General features: G+C 37.9%; 1 protein-coding gene across 10 annotated transcripts; it reads left to right on the top strand.

The window, feature by feature from the left end:
• Window positions 1-65: 65 nt before the first annotated feature.
• Window positions 66-21,223, top strand: timm23b (translocase of inner mitochondrial membrane 23 homolog b (yeast)). Of its 10 annotated transcripts, none has more exons than XM_017463836.3 (9): window positions 66-154; window positions 646-809; window positions 3,098-3,156; window positions 3,277-3,370; window positions 3,894-3,978; window positions 7,272-7,330; window positions 7,991-8,101; window positions 9,605-9,660; window positions 16,588-21,223. In XM_017463836.3, exons 2-9 carry the CDS (start codon window positions 680-682, stop codon window positions 16,672-16,674), a joined length of 681 nt encoding a protein of 226 aa, XP_017319325.1. In that variant the 5' UTR covers window positions 66-154; window positions 646-679; the 3' UTR covers window positions 16,675-21,223. The 10 variants fall into 10 exon arrangements, with proteins under 10 accessions (XP_017319325.1, XP_017319323.1, XP_017319327.1 ...); XM_017463834.3 differs by lacking the exon at window positions 66-154 and adding an exon at window positions 302-445; XM_017463838.3 differs by lacking the exon at window positions 66-154 and adding an exon at window positions 313-559 and having other exon boundaries at window positions 646-770.
• The last annotated feature ends 995 nt before the right edge of the window (window positions 21,224-22,218 follow it).

The following is a 22,218-nucleotide window of genomic DNA, read 5'->3' as shown; positions in this document are numbered from 1 at the left end:
AATTTAGGCGTTGTTTTTTTTTTTGCGTTACGTCGCTGATCTTAGTCAAATGGGCATCGGCTGCAACGCGCGACGATTTACCTGCCGTGTCTGCGGAAATCCGTCTGCGGTTTGTCTAGTGATCTGGCCAGAAAATGAACTTGCTGTCGTAAAGGTAATGTCGTAAGGACAGTAAACGTCGCACGAAACTCCTCTCCAAATAGTTCCAGTGCACGCGTAGATATATATATATATATATATATATATATATATATATATATATATATATATATATATATAATATGCGTGTTAATCTGCGTTTAATTAATATGCGCCAATAATTTAATTCACGTGCTTATGTTGGAAGCAACGTTATTTCCGGTTTGATAACAATATTGTGGGACCCTAGATTACTTTACGGCAAACGAGGGGATTGGCAGCGGTGAGGTCTGGAAGGCTGCGCTAGGTGATTGTGTACATTGCTCATTTGAAACTTGTTAGATATAGAAAAGAAAAAGAAGAACCCTGAGCGGTGCTATTTGTTATTGTGCGTATTCTTCAAAAGCGCGACGCTGCACACGTAAGAAAGGAAAGGAAGTACTGCGCTCTTGCTTTGGCATGTGACTTCATCTAAATCAGCTGTGGTGACGACGTTTGTTTTGTCAGGTCTGATTACAGGGGGAGCAATAACAGAGGGGAGATGGATACGGAGTCTGAAGGATCTTCTAACCCGGGCTCAGGAGGAGGAGGAGGAGGAGGAGGAGGCTTTGGCAGTTTATTCAGATCTACAGGTCCGGTTTATTCAAATTCAGAGCTCTCCGGTGTGCCTCGTAAGTAGAACAAGCCTGGTAGAGTGTCTGAGATAGTAATTTCCGGAGCACCTTTGGGTATATTTATATTTTCAGTGACCAATCTAAAGTTAAATGTTTCACAGAGTCACTGTTTTGTTGCAGAGTCATTCAGGATTTCATTAGATTATAATAATTTTTTATTATTTCATTCATTCATTCATTTTTAGGATATGTTTTATCCTGGTCAGGAATGTGGTGAATTCAGAGCATGTCCCATGAACAATTGGCAGGAGTACACGCTGGATGAGAAGCCAGTCGCCCCCACCCCCCACTGAGACAGACACGCAGAAGATCAGGGGATGCATTGATTTACAGTCCCCTCCAAAACTATCAGAACAACTCATTTGCTGTGTTAGGGAAGTGTGGGGGGGGAATCCACAGTGGGGTAGTGTGATATGGCCTGAAAAGAAGCAAAGGAGTCTGGTTTATACTTGCACACAGAAGCAGTGGTAACACAAGCAGCATTGTTCACACACTCACTGTCAGGTCTGGATTCATAACAACCCCCCCCCCGCCCCACCCCCCCATTGGTAACCCATGTTATTCAAAACACTAGATGTATGATTAAAAATATATATATAGGCTACAGGACACCAACCAAGTTTAGATGTTTGCTTGAATTATTTACACATTTAGGGTCGCTGCAGTGATTGTGAGATTTGTTGCCATTGTTCACTATCACTAGTATTAAAATGCTATTACTTACACTTCTTCATTTGTAACACCAAACTGTGAAAACAGGTTTATTAAACACAAATAGGAATTCAAAGCAACACTTTACAATGTTTACATTTACAGCATCACAAGCATTTGGTATAAAAGTTTATTTAAAATTTGTGCCTTCACTGCTTCTACTGCTAATTTAAAAAAATATGGCTGCTATAAGCCAATAAGCTTTCAGCTTTTTATCAGGGTTAACATTGAGCTATGGTCATGAGACTTAATTGGCAAGTTCAGGTAGTGACCCATTGATAACTGATGCAAACTCACTCAAACTCGACACAAAAAACAAGCATATCTCTTGGAAAATAAAGTGTAGACGTGTAGAACAACATAAAGCATAGAACCTTTTTGTATCAGACCACCCAATTTGTAGGTGATCAAAAATATAGGAACAGATACATCTTGAAGTAAATTAAAGTATATGAGTTGTGTGAAAAAATAAGTACACCCCATGGAAATTGTTGGCTTTTTTTGTTTGTTTTTTTGTTTTGTTTTGTTTTTTACTTATGGACAAGCGTTCATTGGATCATCTTTGACACAGTGCCTATTAATAAAGTTGAGATATTTAAAGAAACCCACAAGGAAAATTATTTTTTTCAATCATTTATTCGACAGAAATACCAATGGATGTGATATTCTGTGGCAAAAGTAATTATACCCTTGGCCTCAGAAGCTAATTTATTGCTTTAGTACACTAGATATGAGGGGTATTCAGACCTCGAAGAAAATTAGAGTCATCAGTCCACCTACAGGCATGTTTTGGGGAGCTGACAGGAAATTGGAGAACCCTGAGGAAAGCCACATAGACATGGAGAGAACACACACAAACGACATAATACACAAGGTGTACTGTGAGGTGCCAACACTATCTGCTGTTCCACTGTGCTGCCCAGCTTTAAATATGCTGATTTTTAAATAATGGCTTCTGTATGCTTGAGTTGTCTATCAAAAGCGGACAAGATAACATGTGCTAAAACACTCTTTTGTACTTTTAGGAATTTGTATACGATAAAGTGCTTTGTGTGAATACCAAGCCTGCAGTAAAAATCCTTACGATTGACTTAAATGTTAGCCACTGTATTGGCATGTGACTTGTATGGGCTTTACATGATTACCTGCTCACTAATGCTACACAATTACACCTGGCTCCCAGTCCAGTTTGTGTTCAGCTAGAAAATGAACATTACAGGTTGCGGTGGTTACGGTAAAGCTTGGACAAACAGAAAACATGGTGTAGTTCTACAAGAAAGTTTGACAATGTCTTGGCATTTAGAATTTGTGCCAAATAGCCTACAAAGGCTATAACACTTTGTAGCATTGAAACCTACACAAACCCTCTCTCAAATACTGGACAGAGGCATGGTGCATTCTGTGATGGACTAGCATTTCATCCAGGGTCTATTGCCACCCCATGACCAGTGTTCCTGGGATTGGCTCCGGATCCACCGTGACACTGATCGCTTACTGAAGGTCTATTGATGAACTTCCTGGATGGATGGATGACAAGGCGCACTGCAGAATAATCCATGGTGCTCTTTTTACAGTGTCTGGTATGAGCCCTCTGTCACCTTATCTCAATGTTGACCCCAAATATCTTATTCAGGTGAGATATTAAGACCCCTGTGTTTCTAGGGGCCCAGAAATGACAACATTCATTATACCAATATGTCTTCTGGGGAGCTGAACACAATAACATGTTTTTACAAACATAAATGCTCTCCAGGATGCAGATGAGTTCATTTTGCCCACTGGTGCCAACAAGACAAGAGGACGCTTTGAGTTGGCTTTCTTCACCATTGGCTCATGCTGTATGACAGGTAGGCTTTCTTTACATTTTTCTTTTACTCTTCCTAGGTCTTCATTATGTCGTTCTGGTTCTGAGTGTTTGCGTACTGTAAGGAGAAGGTCCTGAGCGGTGATGCGTTAGAGAGTTAAATACATACTTTTCGCTCTCAGGTGTAACAACGGAATTTCCCACATATCAAATAGAGAATAAGTAGAAAAAAAAATAAATAGAAATGCGAATGGTATAAATATAGTAAAAAAAAACAACTGGGTTTCAAATGCCTCAGTTACTATTGAGAGGCAATAATGTTAAACAGATTTACAAGTGTACACAATTTCTAGACATAACCGTAGCCTATAATAATGAAATGCAGTAAATTGCTAAGTTTTGAGTAAAATTAGATTATCAACAGTTCTAGTGAAGGATCAGCATCATACATATATTAGAAAGAGATGACCAGGTACATGAAGGGCTCTGGTTGGCTAATTCAGCCTCCTTACTTTGCTTATTTACTGGTGCTGAAAGAAATGTGATATGAGCTGTTTGACACTCAGGTGCACTCTTTGGAGCCATCAATGGATTACGACTGGGACTGACTGAAACTAGGAATATGGCCTGGTCTAAACCTCGTAATGTACAGTGAGTACTATTTAACTATGCATTATTTCCTGTAAAAAGGGATTGTTTTAAATAATTCACTTTCTGATAGACATAAATCCTAAATTACTTTCAGCTTCTCAAGCTTTCTCTTGAGCAAACATTTGCTCATTAATATTTACATTTATATTTAGTGACATAGCAGATGCTTATAATCAAAGCATCTTATAAAGCATACTTCAATAGTCAACTTTGATTCGTTGAACAGACTAAGCATTGCCTTTGCTTAGATTTAGATGACTTAAGAAAAAAAGTCCTTCATCACATCCCCTTCATTGTGTACTATGTGGCAACTGCACAAATACACTGCACTTACTCTCTGGATTGTTCTTTTAATAATATACAGCTTTATTATATCCCACCAGTAGAGGTCAGTATTTACTTTGGGTTTGATATTTTGGACCATGGAAGAATGCCACACATTACTTTTAACAAATTTATTAATTACAATGACCCTAGTGACCCATGGCTTGTAATTTAGATGCTTTCTCTGATCCATTTCAGACATTTCATTTTGTAGCCTTTTTTCGGATTCTAGTACAGTCACTGTCTTAAAAACGACTTGTCCCATACCCACATTCTCAACAGCTTCCCTAGCATTATCTAGCAAATCAGCATCTAATTTAAATTAGCACCTTAACAGGTTGACAGATAACCTGGAACTATTGGGGCAGATCATCTCTCTCACTCACTGACTCTCTCACACACACACACACGCGCGCGCGCGCACACACACACACACACACACACACACACACACACACACACACACACACACACACACACAGAAGATCAGGGGCTGCATTACTGATTTACAGTCCCATCCAAAACTTTGAACAATTCATTTGATTGTGCTATACAACAAAGATTTGGGTTTGAGATCAAAAGATGGATATGAGACGAGAGTTTAGGATTTCAGCTTTTATTTCCTGGTATTTACATCTAGACGTGTTAAACAACATGAAACATAGAACCTTTTGTATCAGACCACCCAAATTGTAGGTAAGCAAAAGTATAGAAACAGATAAATCTTGAAGTAATTTAAAGCATGTGAGTCATGTGAAAAAAATAAGTACACCCCATGGAAATTGTTGGCTTTTTTGACATATTTGGACAAGCAAACATTGGATCATCTTTGACACAGTGTCTATTAATAAAGTTGAGATATTTGAACAAAGCCACAAGGAAAATGAGCTTTTTCAATCATTTATTCAACAGAAATATTAACAGATGTGATATTCTTCTGTGGTAAAAGTAATTTCACCCTTGTCCTCAGAAGCCAATTAATTGCTTTAGTACAGTAGATATGAGAGGGGTATAAATAAGACAGGTTCCACCTGCACTCACTAAGCAGGGTCTAATCACTGGCACCCAATCTTGATTATAATGATTGTATTTTGATTATTATATGATTTGATTATATTTTATCTGATTCTAATTTTATGGATTTGAAGGTGTGATTTGATTTTATTTTAGGGTCAAATTGGTTGACAATAGCTTGTGCACTCAATGATTTACCAACAAATTTGTGCCTTCACTGCTTCTAATGCTAATTAAAAAAATATGGCTGCTATAAGCCAATAAGCTTTCAGCAGGCATTTAACAGGATTAACATTGAGCTATCATCATGAGACTTAATTGGCAATTTCAGGTAGTGACCCATTGTTAACTGATGCAAACTCACTCAAACTCGAGACAAAAAACAAGCATATCTCTTGGAAAATAAAGTGTAGAAAGAAATAGCTTTTTCAAAACCTTCATTCCATTGCTGAATCTATAGAACATAAACTTTGGGACCACTTAGCTACACCCACCCAAATTTTTTGATAATTCACATATGTGAAACCTACTTTTACAAACTTTGGACAGTCTTCACAATATCGATATCGAACTACTCAGTAGAGTGTGAATCTCTATAATTATCGAAAACCCATTGACATTTATAAACAATATGCCCACCAAACATCAATCAATTCTAAGGAGGCGGAGCCGGTTTACTTGCATAGGTGTAATTCATGATTGGTCATATGATTTGAACCGAACTGGAAATACAGGTTTTGTACAAGGTTCTAAGGGCACCTACCTAGAGGGTCTGCTCACTGTTTGTTACATATATATATATATATATATATATATATATATATAAGATTTAAAAGCAACATTCACTAGATGGCGTGTCTGAGCCGAAACGACCCTGTCCATCAGGTTTCCAAGTTGCACTGTAAAACGTTTGCCGATTTTATGCACAGTGATGTTAAACACACTAATGAGCTCTTTCTCTATTAAAACTTTCCACCGCCCTCGTGACTAAGGACCCAGGACTCGTGACTGTCCTGGGCTGCGTCTCAAATCAAACTATATTTCTTCAAAGCTGCTTTGTGATGATGTCCATTGTTAAAAGCACTACATAAATAAAATCCAGTTGAATTGGAGTCAAAAACTCTGACCTTACATTCAAAAGTATCTATTAATCAAGAAAATCCAGACAAATAGGAAATGTAATTTCTCGCCACGTCATGTTGGTGTATATTTTTCACACATATTCATAAAAACGTGTATGTTCAGCAGAAATGTTCAGCAGAAATGTTCAATAAAATATATATATATATATATATATATATATATATATATATATATATATATTTTAATTTAAGAGAGAAAGATGCATCTAAAAATCATTTTCCATCCCTAGTGTAAGTATGTTTCACAGTAACTTTTATTGACCACATGGACTACAGTTATGCAATGAGGTAGAACGGTACGTGTCTGGCATTTGAACATCTGTTTGAAAAGCTGCTCTAACACAGCTGTGTGTGCAGTCAGTGATTATCCTCTCAAAGAGCAGAACAATTGAGTGGAAGTGATATAAAAATCTGATTACATGCAGTCATGTGCCTGCACGAGGTGGGCCAAAGTCTGCCTGTCCTGCTGCTCTCACACTCACACACACACACACACACGCACACACGCACACACAGTCTAATCAGAGAAAATATTGGGATGGTAGAGACATTGAAATGTGATTGAAATGTACACTTTAAAGATCTGAGCAGTTCCCGCAAAATGTAAAAGTTCCTACATGTTTATGTAGAATTGAATAAACAGTCCTCTCAGTTTAGTGTAATATGATACTGTATAAAACAAAACCCAAGCATGTCCCTAATATTCACACAGGTCATTTGGGACTTCATTTGACTCTTATTACTGCTTATCTTGTGTTCATTTTTACATCTGCATGTCTGATGAACAGATATATCCCTTACTTTCTCCTGTAGAATACTAAACCTGGTGACCCGTCAGGGAGCTACATGGGCGAACACTCTGGGCTCAGTGGGTGAGTGCTTAAGTTACTGTCCATATGCTGTTTATATATTCCTCTTCTTCTTCTTCTTCCTCTTCTTTAGTATCTGTGTTAGCGCACCATGCGTACACACATTCACACCTAGGCACAGTTTAGAGTAGCCAATCCAGCTACCTAGCTGCATGGGGAATTTTGTTGCTAACTATATCAGGTTAAAAGTGGAAAAAGATATGATCATTTATCTTGGTTTAATTTTTTACATCACAAAAATGTGCAGTTTTTACAGGGATGTGTGAACTTTTATGTCCACTGTATTTAACAGGAAAAGTTCTGATGTCGATCAGATTAAAGATAAATGGGAAAAAATGTTAACTGTGTTAAGTGAGGTCTATAATGGCTGTTTTACACCCTGGGTAACTAAGGTTCTCCTTCCCCATGTTAATGTAGTTATGTTTTTTCTGTCCTTCCTTTTTTTGTTGTTTTGTTTTTTGTTTTGGTTCATGTGGTTCATCTCATGATTCATCATACATTTATCTAATGACCATCCTTTTTCTCTCTGTTTTGGTACTGCATAATGTTGCCCTGTACAAAAGCAAATATCATGAAATATTTGGAATAATAACTAAATTAATCATTTGTATCTTGTTTCCAGAGCAAAACTAACATAATGTGTGTTTGTATGTACATGCACAGCTCTATTATACAGTGTATTTGGTGTGATCATCGAAAAAACTAGAGGAGCAGAGGATGATCTCAACACCATGGCTGCTGGCACAATGACTGGTGTTCTCTACAAATCCCCAGGTAAGGAAAAAAGTTCCGAATTCCGAAAAAGTTGGGACAGTATGGAAAATGGTAATAAAAACAAACAGTAGTGATTGTAAATGTACTTTGACTTATAACGTATAAAGACAAGGTATTTGATGTTTTACCTAATCAACTGCATAGTTTTTTTTGAAGGTAAATTTTTTTTTAATTGATGCAAGCAACACATTCCAAAAAATTTCGGGATAGGGGCAATTTAGGACTATTAGTGATTTGACAAGTTGAAATAAGTAGGTGATGTGAAACAGGTGAGGCAATGGTCTAATCATAGTTTATAAGGAGCCTGCAAAAAAGGCTTAATCCTTCTAGATCAAGGATGGGTCGAGGCTCGCCAATCTGCCAACAGATGCGTCAGCGAATAATCCAACACTTTCAGAACAACATTTCCCAAAGACAAATCCATAGGATTTTGGGCATTTCACCTTCTATAGTGCACAGTATAATTAAACGATTAAAGAAATCTGGTCAAATCTCTGTGCGTAAAGGGCAAGGCCGAAAACTAATATCTCTGATCCCTTAGACATCACCGTCTTAAAAACCGTCAGGAGTCTGTAATGGATATCCTGACATAGGCTCGGGAATACTTTGGTAAACCTTTGTTAGTCAACACCATTCGCCGCTAAATCCACAGATGCAAGTTAAGGCTTTACTATGCAAAGCAGAAGCCATACATCACTGTCCTGAAATGCCACTGACTTCTCTGGGCTCGCTCTCATCTGAGATGGACAGTAGCACAGTGGAATCGTGTTTTGTGGTCCGATGAGTCAACATTTCAAATAGTTTTTGGAAAAAACAGTCGTCATGTTCTCCAGGCCAAAGAGGAAAAAGACCATCCAAGCTGTTATCAGCATCAGGTCCAAAAGCCAGCATCTGTCATGGTATGTGGGTGTGTCCGTGCCCATGTCATGGGTAACTTGCACATCTGTGAGGGCACCATTAATTCAGAAAAATGTGTACACATTTTGGAGCTACATATGCTGCTATCCAGAGCAGGACAACGCCAAACCACATTCTGCCCGGATTACAAGCGCATGGTTGCGTAAGCAGCGAGTGCGGGTGCTAGCATGGCCTGCCTACAGTCCTGACCTGTCTCCAATTGAGAGTGTGTGGTGCATGTGTGGAAGTGCAAAATAAGGGCACGACAGCTGAAAAAATGCATAATGGATGAATAAGGGAAAATTCCGCTTGCTAACCAACTGGTGTCTTCAGTGTCCAAACACTTAATAAGTGTTATTAAAAGAAAAGGTGACGTTACACAAGGGTAAACAGTCATCTGTCCCAACTTTTTTGGAGTGTATCGCAGTCATCAGAAATGAGTGTATATTTTCAAAAATAAATTAAATTCACAAAGTAAAACATCAAATACTGTGTTAATAATGTGTAATGTGTTTTCAGTGTAGTACAGGGTGAATTGAATTTTCAAATGATTCTTTGTTTTTGTTTTTTTGCATTTTCCATACTGTCCCAACTATTTCCTGCCAGGAAGAATGCAGAATCGAACAAGACCAAGGATAAAAAAGGTGGTACACAGCAATGATGTAAGCTGTGCTTTAGTGCTGAAACAGTGAGGTCTTGTGTAGTTGTGTATGAGTAATTGATAAGCATTTCCCTGGTGTTAATAATCTCCTTGATATGCTGCACACCTGAACTGGGATATGTTTTTCTGAGGAGGAAAATAAGTGTTTCACACATGTATTGAAAAAACTGCCACAAAAGCTGTGGTATTTTTGTTGATTCACTTTCATGGATAAACAAGCGGATGTAGATTTGAGGAAGCTGGCATGAAGAATAATATTTGCTATGTCATACAGTCATAGAGGGCTCATATTGTTAATAGGGGGAAATACTTGGGGATTTCGTGAGATCACTTGAAATTACACTGCTAAGGGGAAACACTAAGCCAAAACATGTGCTAAAATCGTCCCAGCTACACTTGAAGTTCACCTGAGAAAGTATCGTCTGGAACAGCACAGCTGACTGTCTCTCTCTCTCTCTCTCTCTCTCTCTCTCTCTCTCTATATATATATATATATATATATATATATATATATATATATATATATATATATATAATTACACAAACACAGTACATCACAAAAGTGAGTACACCCCTCACATTTTTGTAAATATTTGACTTTATCTTTTCATGTGACAACACTGAAGAAATGACACTTTGCTACAATGTAAAGTAGTGAGTGTACAGCTTGTATAACAGTGTAAATTTGCTGTCCCCTCAAAATAACAACACACAACCATTAATGTCTAAACTGCTGGCAACAAAAGTGAGTACACCCCTAAGTGAAAATGTCCAAATTGGGCCCAAAGTGTCAATATTTTGTGTGGCCACCATTATTTTCCAGCACTGCCTTAACCCTCTTGGGCATGGAGTTCACCAGAGCTTCACAGGTTGCCACTGGAGTCCTCTTCCACTCCTCCATGACGACATCACGGAGCTGGTGGATGTTAGAGACCTTGTGCTCCTCCACCTTCCGTTTGAAGATGCCCCACAGATGCTCAATAGGGTTTAGGTCTGGAGACATGCTTGGCCAGTCCATCACCTTCACCCTCAGCTTCTTTGGCAAGGCAGTGGTCGTCTTGGAGGTGTGTTTGGGGTCATTATCATGCTGGAATACTGCCCTGCCACCCAGTCTCCGAAGGGAGGGGATCATGCATCTTTAGAAGAGGCTTCCTTCTGGGACGACAGCCATGCAGACCAATTTGATGCAGTGTACGGCGTATGGTCTGAGCACTGACAGGCTGACCCCCCCACCCTTCAACCTCTGCAGCAATGCTGGCAGCACTCATACGTCTGTTTCCCAAAGACACCCTCTGGATATGATTGAGAGCACATGCACTCAACTTCTTTGGTCGACCATGGTGAGGCCTGTTCTGAGTGGAACCTGTCCTGTTAAACCGCTGTATGGTCTTCGCCACCATGCTGCAGCTCAGTGTCAGGGTCTTGGCAATCTTCTTATAGCCTAGGCCATCTTTATGTAGAGCAACAATTTTTTTTTTCAGATCCTCAGAGAGTTCTTTGCAATGAGGTGCCATGTTGAACTTCCAGTGACCAGTATGAGGGAGTGGGAGAGCGATGACACCAAATTTAACACACCTGCTCCCCATTCACACCTGAGACATTGTAACACTAACAAGTCACATGACACAGGGGAAGGAAAATGGCTAATTGGGCCCAATTTTGACATTTTCACTTAGGGGTGTACTCACTTTTGTTACCAGCGGTTTAGACATTAATGGCTGTGTGGTGTTATTTTGAGGGGGCAGTAAATTTACACTGTTACACAAGCTGTACACTCACTACTTTACATTGTAGCAAAGTGTCATTTCTTCAGTGTTGTCACATGAAAAGATATAATCAAATATTTACAAAAATGTGAGGGGTGTACTCACTTTTGTGATATCAGTCCCTTCTTCAATTTGTATGTTGTTTTGAAATTCAATTATTTTGTTTTTGCTATGTACTGAAGTCATTTGGGTTTAAGATCAAATTATGAATATGGGACTATAGATCAGAATTTCACCTTTTAATGTTTTTGATATTTACATCTAGATGTGTTACACCACTTGGAACATGGCACCTTTGGTGTCAGAGCAGCCAATTTTTTGGTGAGCAAAAGTATTGGAACAGATCATCTTAACGTATATAACGGGTCATATTTGGTTGCATATCCCTTGCCTGCATCAAGTCAGTGGCCCACTCCTTTGCAATGCTTTTCCAGGCTTGTACTTCAGCTTCTTTCAGTTGTTATTGGTTTTAGGGGATTTCTTCCTTCAGTCTCTTCAGGAGGTGAAATGCTGCTCAACTGGGTTAAGTTCTGGTCATTGACTTGGCCAGTCTAAAACCTTCAACTTTTTCCCTTGATTAAGTCCTCTGTTGTGTTGGCAGTGTGTTTTGGCTCGCTATCCTGTTACATGATGAAGTTCTTTCCAATAAGATTGGATGTAATTTGGCAGACAATGTTTCTGTAACCTTCTGAAATCATTCTGCTGCTATCATGAGTTACATCATCAATAAAGATTAGGGAGCCTGTTCCATAAGTATTGGCTATGCCTAATACTTGTGCAATGGCTCTGATCAATCTCCCCTCTTTTCACAGCTTCAAAATGGCTTGCTTTTCTCCCACATACTCTCTTGTTTTCATGTTGGTTTATCCTTTTTAACAACAAATGCAGTCTTCACAGACAAACCCCAGTGTTCAATCCAAGAATAGACATTCAGAGCTATTAATTGTTTAAACAATCAATCTAACGGGGGACACTTGGGCAACAAGATACACCTGTCAGTCACATGTTCCAATATTTTTGATTGCTTGAAAATGGGTGGGTTCAAGTGCCATGCTGTAAGTTGTTTAAAATTATGTATATACACACAGTATCCTCCAATAATATTGGCACCCTTTGTAAATATGAGCAAAGAAGGCTGTGAAAAATTGTCAAAAACAAAAGTTTGATCTTTTGTTTAAAAAAATCTCAAAATACACTGCTCTCATGGATCTCAAACAACTGCAAAAAAAAAAAATACAGGTTTATCAAAAATAATATTTGTTAAATATTGATGTGGAACAATTATCGGCACCTTTTTAGTCAATACTTTGTTCTTATTTTTGGTTTCAAGTTGGGGACTGGGATGGCCATGGCAGGACCTTGATTTTGTGGTCATTAAACCATTTTTGTGTTTATTTTGATGCATGATCATTGTCCTGCTGGATGATCCAACCACGGCCCATTTTAAGCTTTCTGGCAGAGGCAGTCAGGTTTTCATTTAATATCAGTTGATATTTGATAGTCCATGATGCCATGTATCCTAACAAAATGTCAAGGTCCTCTGGCAGAAAAACATCTGAAAAACATTAAAGAGCCCCCACCATAATTAACCGTGGACATGAGGTACTTTTCCTTATTTCCTTAGTTTTCCTTTTACTTTACCTTACCTCTCTGTGTGTGCCAAAACCAACTCTGGAGTTTATTGCTAAAAAGCTCTATTTTGGTTTCATCTGACCATAGAACCCGATCCCATTTGAAATTCCAGTAGTGTCTGGCACACTGAAGACACTTGAGTTTGTATTTGGATGATGATAGAGGCTTTTTTCTTGAAACCCTTCCAAATAATTTGTGGTGATGTAGGTGACTTCGGATTGTAGTTTTGGAGACTTTCTGACCCCAAGACGCAACTAAGTTCTGCAATTCTCCAGCTGTGATCCTTGTAGATTTTTTGGCCACTCAAATAATCCTCTACACAGTGCGTTGAGACAATATAGACACGTCCAATTCCAGGTTGATTCATAACATTTCCAGTTGTCTGGAACTTGTTCCTAATTCCCTGATGGTGGAAATGGGCATTTTCAATGCTTTTGCTATATTCTTATAGCCACTTCCCATTTTGTGAAGCTCAACAACCTTTTACTGCACATCACAGCAATATTCCTTGATCTTACCCATTGTTATGAATGATTTGGGAGTTGAATGATGAAGGGAATTTGGCCTGTGTTTTACCTCATATTTAAACCCCTGTGACACAACAATTTCCTGTTCCTAGTCAACCAGGTGTACTAACAAAAATGTAAAATTTCAATGGGAATATACTTCAAATATATTTTTCTCATATAAATTCATAGGGGTGCCAATAATTGTTGCACACCTATATTTAACAAAGATATTCTTTGATAAACCTGTTTGTAATTGTTTGATATCCATGAGTGTGTGTGTGTGTGTGTGTGTGTGTGTGTGTGTGTATCTCATCACAGATGATCTAGTCACAGTACAGTTCCTGGCAGCTCAAACCAATCTGCCCATTTTTCTCTGACCTCTCTTATCAACAAGGTGTTTTCCACCCATAGAACTGTCACTCACTCATTTTTTTTGTTTGTCGCACCATCCTGTGTAAATTCTAGAGACTCTTGTGTGTGAAATTTCCAGGAGATCACCAGTTGAAATACTCAAACCAGGTGTTCTGGTACCAACATCCATGCCACAAACAAACATCTTTTCTACACCTCCTTTTATTCAGTCATGCATGTCTCTTTAAATACAGACGATATGCAAAAGATAAAAAGTTTTAGTGTAAATATAGTTGTTTATGCACACTGCCACTGGGGAACTGCCACAGGTATCATCACCTGCTGCTAGCCTCTAATTCATATAGCTATTGCTGAGGAACCACGGTTTTCTAACAAATCACAGCATTTGTGTTCAATAAACGATACCGGATTAAAATGGGATTCGAGTAGTTTGCTGCATTTCTGCCAATTCTTTTTAATATCCATTTTTATCGGTGATAATTAAACAGTGAGTAAAGTACACATCTTGGCTAATTATAGCTAATGCCGCTCTTCACGGATGTTTGTTTGACGGAAGTTTGTTGGGTGCTCTTATAGGTACAGTTTTTTCCTGGCTAGTCAGAATTGCCAGATTTAAAAATGTCAAATCTGTATCATGCAAAACCACTAAGAGCTCAGGAAAAAAATTAATCATGCACACGTGTTTTTTTATTTTTTATTTATTTATTTATTTATTAATGGAATTTTGTTCAGTATGAATGAAAGCAGTGATTCCTCTTCTCTAGAGCATTGCCACATAGGATAGATGAGGTGTCCGAGTTTAATTTAATTAAATATAAATTTTTATATGAAACGCGGAGATGATTAATAATAGAGTTGTTGTTATTATTATTCATATTTTATTGTAGTTGGTGAAGCCCAAGCTCATTGCAGGGGAGCTGGGCTTCTTAGAAGTTGGTAGAAAGCAATTCTGCTGTCCTGCACAGGGAGCTAGTGTTTGCCAGTCAGCTGAAAGGAGAGGCCAAAGTTCCAATTCGGATAAGTCTGTGATGAGAGCCACGAACAGCGCAGCAGATTTGTCTTTGACCTCAGCAACTTCCTCAGTCAGTCTGTGCTTTTATCACAAGTGTGGACTTGTATAAACAGGTTAAAGTTCGCTTTTTGCTCTGACATGCCATCCAAAACAGCGTGAATTCTTTTTGGTTTTTTCCCTAGTAAAGGGAGGAAACTTCTAGAAAGTACAGTAGTTAAGCTGTTAAGCCCTTTTTATAAGCTCCTTAGAGGTTTTATATTTTTAAAATTTTTTTTATTTTTATTTATTTAAAACAAACATCATCAAGGTGAATGTCTTTTAGAGTGAATGATGCATACTTGGAACGTTTCTTTGTTTTTGACATCAGATGACAGCTGAGTAAACAGATGTGCAGGTGCATGGAGACGTGGTGAACTATTGATTAGTACTGAGGGATTTTGGGGGATTGGTGGAGGGGGTGGACTACTGGTTAAAAGAAATTTGATGCTATGTTTAAGGTAGATTTAGGGGAAATGTAGGGCGCTGTTTGTAGTTTAGAACGCAGTTTATTGTTAAGGGTTATTGAAGAAAAATAGGGGTTCTATATCCTCTTTAACATTCCTCTGTGTAGACATAGATCAGTGATCTGCTGCCAAATGGTAAGAGTTTTACAAAATAAATAGACCACCAATAGTGTAAATGTATCTTTTGGTAAATAATCCCAAACATGTATATTCCATTTTTAGTCATTATATATTAGATTGACTTTGTTGTTAGCAGACACGATTTGCTGTAGGCCTGATTTATTTGCCTGTAGACCTGATGGTGTGCACTCTCAAGGTCCACCACTAATGGCTGCACAGAATTGGGGATAAAATAAGTAGAGGCTTGAAGGCATTACATAGCTCTTGGGTCATCCAACAGTTATCAGGACTCCCCCAGTGGTGGGTGTGGAGCACATGAAGCGCTACTTGAGAACTCTATCAGACTTTATCCCACTGCATTTAAGTAAGTAAAGAACTCTGGCTAGCTAAACTCTTTCTCCTGCACCTCTGACGCTGGTGTTCGAGATGATAGAGGCACTGAGTCAATTTGACAGGCTACAGCTATCCAATGAACATGTCAGTAAATGGCCAAAAAGACCTTGATTAACTTTTTAGCTGTGACATTGTCACCTGACTCAAGATAATTGGGTTAAATCTTGTGGTTAATTGTATTAAACCATTCACTCTCTTAGTTGTGTTTCCAATGCCTGGTTTTATTTTTATGCCTCCATTGCTAGTTGGTGAAGGCATTGTTTTTTCGGGTTGTCCATGTGTCCGTCCATCCACAATTCTACTTAGCATGATATCTCTAAAGTGAGTGATTGAATATTAGATTTTGGAATTAATCCAAACAGGGTCAAGGTAACAGCAAGATGAAATGTCAGAAATGTTTTTCTAAATAGTTCTTTTGAAGATTATAGTGTTTGAAGTATATTTCTAAGGATATTTGAGGCAAACAAGGACTAGACATTTTAGCGGTGGAGGCATGTCTATCAACACTGTTCACGTTGACATTGAGTTCTCCTTGTTAGAAATAATCATCTATTAAAATGGTTAAAATACTGGGGTGATCCTTCAAATACAGTGGGGTATTTTGTGTTTTGCATTTTGCAGGGGGTTTGCGTGGAGCAGTTCGAGGAGGCGTGGTCGGCTTTGCTTTATCAGGACTGTACGCCTTGTACAATAACTGGGATCATCTGAAAGGCGGCACCTCCACTCGCTACTGAGAAAACCAGGACGAGAGTAGACATTTTGCACTGTTAGATGTCATAGCCTGGTATTTGGGTCAATCCTAAGGAATGACCGCTTCATATCATATTCATTCATATTAGATTTCATCAAGATTAAAAGGTCCACTTAATGCAAATGGTTCATTTCCATGAACTATAAACAGCTGATTTGTGTGTAACCTGTTCTTGATTGATTTGTCTTTTTTTCCCCCCATGGAGTACATAGAATTGAGTGCAAGACTGTTATAAAGAAACCAAAAGGGCATTAAATGCAAGTTAGGAATAGGTTAATGAATTGTATGAATATGTAATGTGGATTTGTATATAAACTGAGACTTGGTACTGTACATTTTTAATATTTCAACCATAAACCAGGGAGAGTAAATCTTTTGCAACTGTGTTGTATTCTGTGGTTCACTATTTTATTTACAAAATGAGTAATGTTGGGGTTTTTTTTGTACCTAACTTAGTGAACTGTTGCACTTTGTCAAGACTTGTTATAATTACATGTAATAATAACTGATTTACCTTTAATTTCTCTGAACTGTGCTAATATGCTAATAAATACAAAAGAGCTTGTTTTATGTAAACTATTGAGTCAGATATCAGTAATAATTATTCCACATTTAAAAGCCCATGTTTGTTAAAAATATAGGATAATGGAATAAATCAAGGAGAACTGGCTGAAACTGTTCTACTACTATCAGTTGGACTTGACAGTCAGATTAACTTGTTTTGGAGACATGACTTCAGTGTATACATAATTATCGAGGCCTTCTGCCAAGTTTTCAGTCTTCTAATGGCTTTCTGTATCAGCACAACATGTAATAAGGAGGAAATTGCCTTGACGTTATAAACTAAGCACAATGCATTGTAAGTATAAAATGATATCTCCTGAAAACAACAAAAATATAGATCTCACACAAAGTACACCATACACAGATAAATTATTAATTTTTATAATTACAGAGAATAAAGTATATATTATATTTTATTGGACATTGACACAAGCCATGATTCAGAGCTTTTTAAGACTTATTACAAGGGGGAAAATTACAGTTATGTGTTTTGTACCAAGCCGTGTGTCATTAAATGAATAGTTTATACACAAAAGCAGTAAGAAAAAAAAACCTTGAGTTAATTCTGGACGTTACATTTGTGTCTGAAGTTTGTTGTTGTTTTTCAGTGTGGGAACAAAATCCAAGTCAAAATCATCAGATATGTCAAAACTGACTATTTGGGACATTGTTAATGAGTCTATATTGGTCACAATTACATTACAGCACAGTGAAATTCTTTTCTTTGCATACCCCAGCATGTCAGGAAGCTGGGGTCAGAGTGCAGGGTCAGCCATGATACAGCACCCCTGGAGTAGAGAGGGTTAAGGGCCTTGCTCAAGGACCCAACAGTGGCAGCTTGGCACTCATGAACTCATGACCTTCTGATCAATAACCAAGAACCTTAACCGTCAAGTCACCTAAGAACCAAAATGCCCTGGTGAGATCAACAATGGCAAATGGCCTGACACTAGTCGATGATTCATGACTTTGTCATACAGAATGTAAACACAGATGTCTACCATAAAGAGAATAGTACCTAGTCATGAACTCTGTTTTATAGCAAGGTACAGATCTCTAGTTTGCTGAAAAGGACAGTTGAGCTGAGACAGTTTGGGGGAAAAGGATTCATTCATTCAGCTTCTGAAACCACTCCATCTAGGTCAATCAGTGTGAAACCTTATTCCATAACAGTGGGTATGAGATGGGGATACACCATGGCTAAGACACCAGTCCATCACAGGATACCATACACACACACACACACCCCTAGGGACAATTTAACATACCCAATCCATCTACTGGCATATATTTGGAAAGAAACCAGAGCACCCCGAGGAAACCCACAAGGATATGGGGACAACATGCAAAACTCCATGTACACAGTAACCAGATTGAACAGAGCAGCTACCTGCTGCACCACTAAGGCCATCCAGATTCATAGAGATTCAAAGAGATTCATAGATTGCTATATAATACACCTGATGTAGATGTGGATATTCTTGGATCAAAGCAGATATTTAACAGCCAATTTCCACGACCTACACAGTCCCTTACTAAGCCAAGCAAACAATAATGCCCTTGACTAATGTTCAAGCTTCACACAGTAGTGGTACACAACCTATTTTTTTTTTTTTTTTTAACTGAGTTACAACAAACAGTGAAGGGAAATGAGAACAGAAACCGAGAATTGCATTTCCAGAAACTAGAAACAGCTTACTTGTGTGCACTTTCTTTTCTTGACAAGTTTTTTTTCCACCATGATTTTTTTTTCCAATAAAGTTTTATTGAGAAGAAAAGCAAACTGACTGACACATAGCAACAATCATTCACAGTTTTTTTCTTTTTTTGCTAACAAAATTAAAAAGTACAAACACCGAAAACAAACCCACTGAGAAATGGAACTGAGGCATCAGGAATCCCAAATACAGCAATCAATGGGCAAGGTTTTAAATCTACCCTGAGAATAGTGGACATGACGGTAAAGAAACCAGACCAAAAACCATGGAGATCAGGGCAGAAGAAAAACATATGGCCAAGATGACAGGGAGAGCCATGGCATTTATCACACTTGTCCTCTACATCCAGATATATTACAGAGAGTCTCGACAAGAAGTGGTAGACTGTACCCTCTCTATAGCATGTTCCCAACACACTTCACTTATCAGTACTCCTAACTCCGTTTCCCACGCATTCTTAATTTTGGTGCTCGGCTCACTACCTAGTGCCAGAATAAAATCATAAATCCTAGAAATCATTCCTCTCTGATGTGGATTGTTTGAAAACAAGCTTTCCCAAGCCTGTTCGGGAGGCGCAGAGTTCAAATTAGGAAAACATCTAGAAACGAAATTCCGAATTTGAAAATAACGAAAGAGATGAGTCACAGGGAGGTCATAAGTAGATGACAGATTGGCAAAGCTATCACAGACACCATCAGCATACAGATTTCTAACTTGTTTACCCCATGATTGAAATACAGTCAGGTCCATAAGTATTTGGACAATGACATAACTTTCATAAATTTGCCTCTAAACTACTACAATGGATTTGAAATGAAGCAATCAAGATGTGATTGACGTGTAAATTTTCAGCTTTAATTCAAGGGGTTTAAAAAAAGTATTGCATGTAGTCTTTTAGGAATTACAGTTTTTTTACACAGTCCCTCAAGTTACACAGGCTCAAAAGTAATTGGACAAACTAACAATAATAAGTCTAAGGATTATTTTTAATACTTGGATGCAGATCCTTTGCAGTCAATGACTACCTGAAGTCTGGAACCTGTAAACATCAAACCCGTGGAACAATGCTGAGTTTCCTCCCTTGAGATGCTTTGCCAGGCCTTTGCTATAGCCATCTTCAGTTATCTGTCTGCCTTTAGTTTTGTTTTCAGTAAGTGAAAAGCATGCTCAATTGGGTTGAGGTCTGGTGACTGACTCGGCTATTTAAAAACTTTCTTTGCCTTAAGAAGCTCTTGGGGTGCTATCGTGGTATGTCTGTACTGTGAAGCGCCATCCTATCAGTGTTGCAGCATTTGACTGAATCTGAGCAAAAAGTAAAGCTCTAAACACTTCAGAATTTATCCTGCTACTTCTATCAGCAGTCACATCATCAATAAACACCAGTGGTCCAGTTCCATTGGCAGTCATACATGTCCATGCTATAACACTTCCTCCACCGTGTTTGACAGATAATGTGTTGAGCCCTTCATTTCCTTCTCCATACTCTTCTCTTCCCATAATTCTGGTACAAGTTAGTCTTGGTTTCATCTGTCCAAAGAATCTTGTTCCAGAACTGTTCAGGCTTTTTTATTTTTTTAGATGTTTTCTAGCAATGTTTAACCTGGCTTTTCTGTTCTTGAGTGTTACCAGTGGTTTACATCTTGAGGTTAACCATCTGTATTTATATTCATGAAGGTGTCTCTTGATTGTAGACTTTGACAATAATACTCCTACCTCCTTCAGTGGGCATGACTTGACTTGACTAGAGGTAAAGTGGTTTTCTTCAACAAGGAAAGAATTCTGTGATCCTTCACTTTAGTTGTCTTCCGTGGTCTTCCAAGCATTTGGTGTTACTGAACTCACCAGTGCAATCCTTCTTTTTAAGAATGTACCAAATTGTTGATTTGGGCACTCCAAAGGTTTCTACTTTCTGATAGGTCCATTTTGTTTTTGTTAGCCTAATGATGGCCTCCTTCACTTGCATCAACACCTCTATGGACAACATATTGCGAGTTCCTATGAACAAATGCAAGTTCAACGGTTTTGAATCAACTCCAGACCTTTTATCTCCTTAATGTCATGAAATAAAGAGGAAATAGGCCACACTTATGTAAGAAAAAAATTAGAAGAAATAAAATGGCTGTAATTCCTAAACGATTAATGCAATATTTTTTGTTAATAACCCGAAATTCTACACTTCAGTCACATCTTGATTGCTTCATGCATTTCAAATCCATTGTGGTGGTGTACAGAGGCAAAATTACAAAAAATCATGTCACTGACCAAATACTTATGGACATGACTTATACAACTGAGTACAAAACTTTTTGAAAATGAAGAAGCCAACAGGGCATTTAATGCAAATCGAGGATAGGGAAATGAAATCATATGAACATGTGGGTTTGTATATAAACTGAAACTTTGAGGCATGTACATTATTTTTTCAAAAAGAAACCAGGGAGAGAACAATCTTTTACAACTGTGTGGTATTCTGTGGTTCCCCTTTTTATTTACAAAATGAGTGGGGTTTTTTCCATGTTCCTGACTTTGTAACTAAGACTTGTTATAGTAAACAAGTCATAAGGTTTTTTTTTTTTTTTTTTTAAATTATTATTTCTCTGAATTCTATGTAATTTCCATGCTAATAAATACAAATAAGCCTGTTTTACATAAATCAAGTGGATATATTCACTGGATGGATATTAAACAAAAAACAAACGTCCAAATACTTACTCGCTCCTAGAAGAGTACAGAAAATGAAACTGATACTTCACCAATCCACATGAGCAAAAAAGAAAACAAGTATTACAAGTTTTTTTTACTGTGTTTTAACATATTTATTAAGATTATGGGACAGGAAGTAGAGAATAGAAAGCATGAGCAATAATACTCCAAATAGCATAGGTATAGGATGCGTTTGTGATGCATTTGTGCATGTAGTGACGTACTTCAGAATTCGACAATCAGTTTAAGAAGGGACCACAATGAAACAGACATAAAAGTGGTATGTTTCCTATTTTATTACTACGTATTGCACTAAACCCTCTGGGAAAGTTTAAATGTGCTCTTAAAGTTTCTTGGTAAATCTGCTTAGCATTTTATATTTGCTTTATTAATCTACTGCACACAGCTATGTCTTCTGAAGTCCATACTATCTAGAGCAAAATAGCTTTGAAAACCATTCACGGCGACAGAAGCAGAAAAGAAAAGGGGTGGGTGGGGGGGTATAATGTAATAAAT

Source organism: Ictalurus punctatus, chromosome 3 (assembly GCF_001660625.3).
Source record: "Ictalurus punctatus breed USDA103 chromosome 3, Coco_2.0, whole genome shotgun sequence".
In the NCBI taxonomy this organism is placed as follows: domain Eukaryota; kingdom Metazoa; phylum Chordata; class Actinopteri; order Siluriformes; family Ictaluridae; genus Ictalurus; species Ictalurus punctatus.
Note: the sequence above shows the minus strand (reverse complement) of the source record. Positions and strands in the feature narration are given on the sequence as shown.

Coding starts and splice junctions, on each gene's coding strand:
- timm23b (XM_017463836.3), top strand. CDS start 680: ATGGATACGGAGTCTGAAGGATCTTCTAACCCGGGCTCAGGAGGAGGA. Junction 3,157..3,276: donor ACCCCAAATATCTTATTCAG/GTGAGATATTAA, acceptor AATGCTCTCCAG/GATGCAGATGAGTTCATTTT. Junction 7,331..7,990: donor GAACACTCTGGGCTCAGTGG/GTGAGTGCTTAA, acceptor GTACATGCACAG/CTCTATTATACAGTGTATTT.